At 41.4% G+C, this 7,909-nt stretch overlaps 1 protein-coding gene across 7 annotated transcripts in view; it reads right to left on the bottom strand.

Annotated features, from left to right (window-relative positions):
* Positions 1-2,560: 2,560 nt before the first annotated feature.
* Positions 2,561-7,909, bottom strand: part of akap13 (A-kinase anchoring protein 13) — a 71,419-nt gene continuing 66,070 nt past the window's right edge. For 6 of the 7 annotated variants that reach the window (XM_079555873.1, XM_079555875.1, XM_079555876.1 and 3 more), the window contains 6 exons: positions 7,853-7,897; positions 6,814-6,864; positions 6,439-6,711; positions 5,072-5,251; positions 4,574-4,859; positions 2,561-4,290 (listed from right to left, as the gene is read on the bottom strand). In XM_079555873.1, coding sequence (XP_079411999.1) covers positions 4,238-4,290; positions 4,574-4,859; positions 5,072-5,251; positions 6,439-6,711; positions 6,814-6,864; positions 7,853-7,897 — 888 coding nt within the window. In that variant the 3' untranslated portion in view covers positions 2,561-4,237. The remainder of the gene's footprint in view (positions 4,291-4,573; positions 4,860-5,071; positions 5,252-6,438; positions 6,712-6,813; positions 6,865-7,852; positions 7,898-7,909) is intronic. The other variant, XM_079555877.1, reaches the window with a different exon arrangement.

Genomic DNA, 7,909 nt, shown 5'->3' with positions numbered 1-7,909 from the left:
TAGCGATCACATGCTCTTGATAAAACGATTCTTATTGCCATTGGTTTCTTTGGCAAAAAAAGTATTTTTTATGCAGTGTCACTGGAGGGTCTGGTGATTAAAGCTTTCTAATACAACAATCATCCGAGAGCTTCTCTCATGGATATAAGTCTCAAAATGTGTCTCATGTTTGTTTGAGGGACATACATGGGAGGGGGGTTTGAATCCCGGCTCCTGAAGACACTTGACTCTCCTTGCCTCCAGTGTCTGCGTACATTGGTGTATGAGAGAGTGACTGGTTCCTTGCTGTGAAGCGCTTTGAGTGCCTAATGTACGTGGAAAAGCGCTATATAAGTTGAGACCATTTACCATTATACCATACATAAGCCAAGAAAAAGAAGAGTTACTAAACCTGTTAATTTAATTATATTGCAATTCTTTATATGACATTGGCCCACTCGTTGGCCAGTTTGTGTCTTAATTAGTCAAAAGATTGGGCGGTCTTACAGTAACTTAAAGAGGATAGATGCAAGTTGGCCATTTTATACTCACTACTGCCACCTCAGGTCATACGTGTAACTGCACCTTCTAAGCTCGTGCATGACGGCAATTCGGACCCAACACCTTTTTGAGTGACAGTGCAGGATTTTAGAGGCAGTTGTGGTGAAAAGGTATGGTCTCATTCTACACCTTAGTACATGGCTGGAACATGTAGGGGGAGGAAAATACATCATTCTAACATTTTTAAACTCTGCATGGTCCATTTAAGCCTTGCATTGTACACATAGTAGTGTTGTTCTTGTCCCCCATATAAACTATGGCAGTTCAGACCTCTGCGATGTGCAATTATATCTCTCAAAAAACATTGGTGGCCCAGAAGCTGTAAGCTGGGGGTCCGGACTTTGCGTCTATGCCTGGCGTAGCCACCACTGGCCTATGGATTTAGAGCCACATGCAGCTCTAAGGCCATAGAGTGAAAGGTCGTGGTTCAATCCCGGCTCTACAGATAAGAATCTATATTGTCTGGGGAGTGGGGGTGGTTGGTTCAAAAGGTAGCAGTTAGGCGGTATAGGTCAAGCTTCACGGTTATTTTATTTTTCAAGTTCATGAATGTGGTGTGAGAGGTGTTGGTCAGAGAGGCCATTGACACAGCCTGACAACTCGCTTTCATCAGTTTCCCCCAAACTCACCATGGCTACACCTGTCTGTACCTTAGCAACACCAAGTAAGAGGAGCGAGTGAGAAAGGGGCCCCTGTAGCTTGTGCAACACAAATCCAAGCCATTATTTTTATTACTACAAAAGGACATAAAGCACATGGATCAGTGAGAATAAAACTGCAGCCAATAAAGAGGTCAATTATGTTTTATTATGAGAAATATGCATTTTTACATTGTCTGTCACCCTGGAGATGACAATAAAACATAAATAATACATTCTTACAAAATACATCAGAGAAAGCAATTCTTTTCTTTGTTTTTTACATTTGATTTGTACATAAATCGTATATACACATTGCCCTTTTTACAGTATGATTTTGAAGCTTTTACGTACCGTGATTTCTACGGTACAAAAAAAAAACATGTTTCCTTCTTTTCTTAGCAGAGGTAAATGAGAAAAATTGTCCCTCCCTGGAGAAGATGCCGGGTTCTACTTTAGTGCATTTTATGTTCCTGATTTAAGGCTGTGGGCAGATGGACACACTCATCTTACAGACAGAGCTATCATCCTGAGGGAGGGAGTCTATTCTCCTGCTGATTGTCGCTTACATAGACAGCCAGCCTCCAGCCGCTAAGAGCCCTTTCATATTGGAGCTGTAGCTGACGGATATCAACTGAATAACCAATTACACGTGTGACAACTTATTTGTTTCGTGCAGTCAATTACAAGCGGAGTATGGGGAAATGTCACAGGGCGCGGGGCCCACGTTCACCACATTATCTCTAACCTGCTGAGAAAATATGGCCATCTCAAACAGCGGGAATCACATGTATAAAAAGCACTAATTAAATTCAAACTTTGCAGGGAGAAACTTGGGTTTGGTTTCAGCCGTTGCATCGCTCCCTAGTGGTCACAAGAAGACACCAAAAAAGCTCACATTCGTCTTGTTTCTTTGACAGGATTACAGCGAAAGCCATAAACAAAAGACATGGAGCAACTAATTGGCTGGCCGTGTAAGCCTCTTAGCAGACAGCACACTGTAATAAACCAGCCAAGACACGTGGACCAATTCCTCACAAAGACGGCAAGTAAACAAACTGCACTTTAAAAAAAAAAAAAATGAACAGAGGAGAGGTTCAGTGGAGGCAAGCTGCTGTGTTAGTCCTCTGCCACCGCTGTGATGCTGAGCCTGCTTTGTGTGCGCCGCCCGTCCAGCAGGCAGGCTTCAAATATGACTTCAACATACGCTTTATGTTAGTTTACACAAGGTAAACAAACAGCGCATGTATTATCGTGAGTGGAACATATCAGTAATAGTTCAGGATAACTATTTTTATAGCACTATTTTTATCTGTGGGTACAATATGGTCTATGGTGACTCTGATCAGACAACCGTTCTTAAACAGTTATTTGAAATCACTAATACATGCATGCAGGGTTTGGCATTCTTTTTATTCTCACGAACCAGGATATTCGAATGTTTTGAAAGCTGTCATGATGATGATGAAGAAATAAAAGTTAATTATAATCAGCACAATCAGTGAGAATCGTGTTAAAAAAGGACTAGACACAGTGGCAAAAATAGTCGACGTCAAGCCCTGTATGCATGTATTTGGGACGTGGAAATAGCTGGACCCCCATAGCAACACTGGAGGAGACAGAAATGATCCAGAGAAATGAATGTTCCTATAGTATTTCAAAATGATTGTGTTGAGTTGATAACATTGTTACCAAATGATCAAAACTGACAAGGTCATGGACCAGCGTTGCAGAACAGTATCATTTAAAACCAAGAATCTTATCTACACAGCTAAGATATATTGGGACCAAAGTGCTTAGAAACTGACCTCTTTCAGTGACACTACAATTGCACCTCCTGAGCAGGTCTTGCAAGGCCATACCTAAACAGTGACACTTCATAATAGCAGCAAATACACGGGCTGATGTCCTCCAACTTTCTGGTTTATCCTTAATTAACACGTAGTTGTGATGAAAGCTGTACAGACTCTATTACCACAAATCAAAGATGGAGGTTGCAAACAACAGTTGAACTCTTAACAGACCGAGACAGCATTAGTATGCTACCTGCTGCGCTGCATGCAATTAAAAAGCAAAGGGAAAAAAAAAAACGGGACTTGGATAAAAGATGACGGCCACATAAAAGCGCACTGACAGGCAGATAAAGTGCGGTTCAGGCTAACACTCATCCAAGGCCCCACAACACTCTAAACGATATGAATGAAGCCATTAGACACTCGGAAATACATCTCAATCCTTTCATTACTGTTGAGTCTGAAAAATACACACGCACATCTGTAGAGCTTCAGTTCATGATGACTGTGTCAAATTTTCCAATAAGTGAAAGACTTGTCGAGCCTTTGAGTGATGGTTTAAAGACTTAAGAAAGATTTCTAAATGGATCAAGAGACATTTCCATTCTGCAAACAAATTGGGTGTAATAAGTGAATCTAACCTGTCTTTCTGAAAGCAAGTGGAGAAATTGTATAAAATACTGAATGTTTTTTTTTTTCTCTTTAGAGCAGCAGTCCCTAACAGGTCAGACAAAAAGAACAACCTTTAATTTGTTAAGTGAGATACTGTATGTGTGGACACCAGGCGGTACATTCTCTGGAGGCTTCAGTAATTTTCTATTTGTTCTCAAACACTAGTAAAAAGAGGAGGTAATGTGTCATAGGGTTAATAACTTAGTGAAACGCAAACGAGTAAATGGAAAGGTTTTACCAAATCCTGAAAGTGCATCTATATTCTACACTGAAATACAAAGGTTGATGGGAATATCTGTTCAATCACTGATAAGAAACATATGACCACTGAAATCTCAACAAGGCTGAAGAATTAACCACTGAAATGATGAAATGAAAGGCATTGAAAGCAAAAGGGGACCGATTAAATTAAGTTAATTTAAGATCAGGAGTAGTATTCTCATCGAATACAGTAAAATGTATATTGTTCTTTTGCATTGTGTTGCAAATTAATCAATGAAGTGAGTCTCTTACAATCCCCATGGTGCCTGTAGGGGTTCTTAGGTACAAGAACACTCTTGTTGGTGTGACAGGAAACATGGAGATTTATTGTCTCTAGCAGAAGAAAATCTCTCCATCAAGAGAGCCCTCCTGGAGATGCTGACCATCTGAAAGAGAAAAAAAAAAACAGCTCGAAGTGAGTTAATATGTTGGTAACTAGTGGTGCTTTTTCAGTTAGTGGCATCAAACTGACACAATAACTATTCAAATACAAAACTAATGACAAATAATTCCCAATGTTTTAAGAGTCTGAAAAATGTAACTATTTTTATGTCAGTAAAAATAAAGATTGTAATATGTTGTCGTAGCGCCTATGCTACAGTAATAAGCGTCCTTCACAGAAATGAGGCATTAGAAGCAGTGAAAAGCCTCCGTGGTTAAACTACGCACCTGCTGAGGATGCCCCCTTGCTCTTCTTCTTCTTCTTGTCCTTATCCTTGCCCTCTTTGTTCTTCTTGGCCAGCTGCAGCAGGCTTTTGGAGATCTGGTTGTTAGCGTCGCTGTTCTTACAGCTGGTGTTGGTGGAGGAGGTGAAGGGGTTGAGTCCTTTTCCCTTAGACTTGTTCCTCTGAGACTGCTGCCGGGGCACAGAGGCGGAGAGCTCTGGAGGTTCCAGCTCCAAAGACTGTGAGCTTCCGAGAAGCTGCGATTCATCGGACGTCGTAGAGGGAGTCCTCTGGAAGGTCAGAGAGTAATTAGATAGATGCTGGCCACATCTGCTTTAAATAATGAATAAATGGATAGAACCACAGTAACATAATTTCTTCAAGACTGAAGCACCCACAGAGCATCAGTAAACCTGTCAGCGTTAGTGCCACTGAACAGCATGTGTGCGTCCTCTGGGTGCTCTCTATAGTAGAGTCTGATTCTCTCAGTGTTTAGGCTAACCTCAGCCAAACGCAGCTCCTCCATCTTGTCCAGCTGCCGCTGCACAGACTCCCTGTCCCTCTCCAGCTTCCTCTGCGCGTCCCGCAGCCGTTCCAGCTCTCTCTGGTACTCCTCTTTTCTGCTCTGTAGTTCCTGTTTCTCCTCCTCCAGCTTATTGTGCTTCTGGAGGATCTCCTCCTCCTGCAGAGGTGAACAACTTAATCAGTCAATCATTACTCATTACAATTACAGTTTTTCTCAACCACTTTAGCACCTATATTAATTTTTATTTGTTTACACACAGTTTAAATTTCTGTTTTGATCCAAACATTCATCTCAACACTCAGGGCCCGATCTTGCATTTCTAAACTGTAGACTGGACTTTTGCGCAGACAGGGGGAGCTATGTGAAATCTTCAGCTTCATACCTGGCGCAGTAAATGGCTGGACAGGGGCTATGTTATACACAGCAGTGGTCCCTACCCAACCTTTATGAAGAGGAAGCAGCAAGTGCTTGTTGTAGTGTTGTAGTCAGCGCTGTTTGTAGCCATTTTATCTCTAAGCGACGCCCTCATGGGGAAGCACTGGCACACCACTGTTTATACATAAGATACCTACTGAAAAAAAAAAAATACTAGTAATTGTTGTGAATACACAGGATACTGTACCAACACTAATGGTGATGATAAAAATGGTGAAAGTGCCCATTGTCCACAAAGGAAAGCTGGTGGACAATGGTACAGTCCTGTACTGGGGCTGGAGCAGGACCGTGCTGGACGAAGGTGAATGTTTTGACCAGCTTTGTCAACTGATTGAGCACAGGAAACACACAAAAAAGTTGGCCCCCCTTTAAACATACATTTATATAAAGAATAATATGTAAATTGTTTGTGTTGCTTTATTTTTTTTTGCATGCAGTCTGTATTCCCGTGCAGCCATGCAACTTTATTTGTATTGCACCACGCATTTCTTACACAAGGCAACTCAAAGCGCCTGATGTGCAGCACTGACACGTGCGCGCCTAAGAGGAGGACAAGCATGGATGCCTCAAGGCTCTAAAGTTTGTAATATTTTAAAAAACTAAGCAGCACAAATGGAAATCTTTACAGCACAAAACTGCAGATGTAGATCAAGCGGTTGACACAATTTTTTACCCGTTTATGATCTTTTTAATGAGCAGGTTGACCTCCAATCTGACCAATAAAACAATCATCTATATCTCAAAAACGATTAGAGCACAAACAAAGAGTTTTACAACACAATGATTGACATATTTTTATAATAAATTCGAACATGATGACGGGCCAGGTTCACGGAGAACTCCATTGTTTCTGCCATCAAACCTAGTTTAGGAATTTGTGTACATGTGTTTGATGGACAGCCGTTTACCTGTACGTGCATAAGCGCCTCTCTCTCTGTGAGCTGCTGATCTCTCTGCTCCCACTCCCTCTCCTTCTTCTTCTTCTCGTCAGCGTGAGCTGCCTGTTGTCTCTGCAGGGAGGCCAGCTCCTGCCGCTGCTTCTCCAGGCTGCGCTGCTTCTCCTGTTCGATCAGAGAGTTGGGCCGGGAGTTGGTCCGAGGCAGAGACGTGCACGAGCTCGAGCGCTCACTCATGGCCTGCCGCTGGTCCTCGATGAAACTGTCCTGCTGCACTACCACAGCCTGGGACCACACACGGACTTACAATCAGACAACTGCTTCTTTAGTCATTGTGAAAAGTCGGCTTTATTGATACAGTATAGATGGCTTGGCGTTTTACTGTACCTGAAGGGAGCTGAGCAGAAGATGCAGATTGGAGACACTGTGGAGGACCTGCTGTTGAAAAGAAGAGAAAGAGAAGAAGAGAAAAGAAGAGAAATATGACTTTGAGCGCACATCTGGTGTTTATTTATGTACAGTTATATTGGATACTTTCACAAAAATAAAGATGTCAGTCTGGACCTTACTTGGCATTCATAGATAAAGCATCGAGCACCATGAATATTCATAAAGGCGAGACAGTGCAGATGAGCAGGAAACATAAGTAAATGCAGAGGTATCAATTTGAAGCTTTTGCTGTCATTGACATAAACATGAGCTAATACATTACAAGTATTCATGTAAAAAATAAGGCAATGTATGCAAAAAATTCCCTTTATTAAATTGACCTAATGGATAGAGCCAAGTTTAAATGTTTTATTTGTTGATATATTAGATACAAATATTTGTTTCTTGTTTAGGGTTTGATTAAGCTAGCACTTATTAGTAGTGGAAAAAAAAAAAATTGCCATGAAATTCAATTAAATATATATTGTTAAGTACAAGACTGGAAAATTCGGAGGTTGTGGAGATATTAAGGAAAACAGTGTAAGAAAACCTCATTTTGAGAAAACGGGCCCCACAGTTTTGTTGCGCATGTGTATCTGCCATCTTTAGCCGCTGCTGTTTGCCAGAAAGGAAATTACCATATTTGGATTACAGCATCATCTCGGTTCCCTTTTGTGAATAAATGTTGGAAACTTGCGCACTGTATTTCCTGAAAACAACGCGTGAAAATTTGGTCTGTGTTTTCTTTTCACTCAGACATTAAAGCCAAAATGTTGAGGAAGAAAACTAGCTAAAGATATTTAAAAAATCGATGCTTTCACCTGCCGTGTCTCGCCTTAAACAGCATGAACTCTTTTGGCGGCTAGTTGTGCTGTAAAGAAGCACTGGCATGTGTGTGCAGTACCGCAGTTATTGCTGTTGCTGTTTTTTACATTGTGTCTCTACAGAATTGTTATGGCTACACCACCGTAAATTGAAGATAAGATGTCTGAATTACCTCACTGTTCCTTTTCAGCATGAGCAGCAGGTTTGCATGTCCTCCCTGTACACAAAC

The sequence above is a fragment of the Gobius niger genome (genome assembly GCF_951799975.1).
Source record: "Gobius niger genome assembly, chromosome: 4".
Classification (NCBI taxonomy): domain Eukaryota; kingdom Metazoa; phylum Chordata; class Actinopteri; order Gobiiformes; family Gobiidae; genus Gobius; species Gobius niger.
The sequence above is the reverse complement of the archived record's forward strand: the minus strand, read 5'-3'. Positions and strand labels throughout refer to the sequence as shown.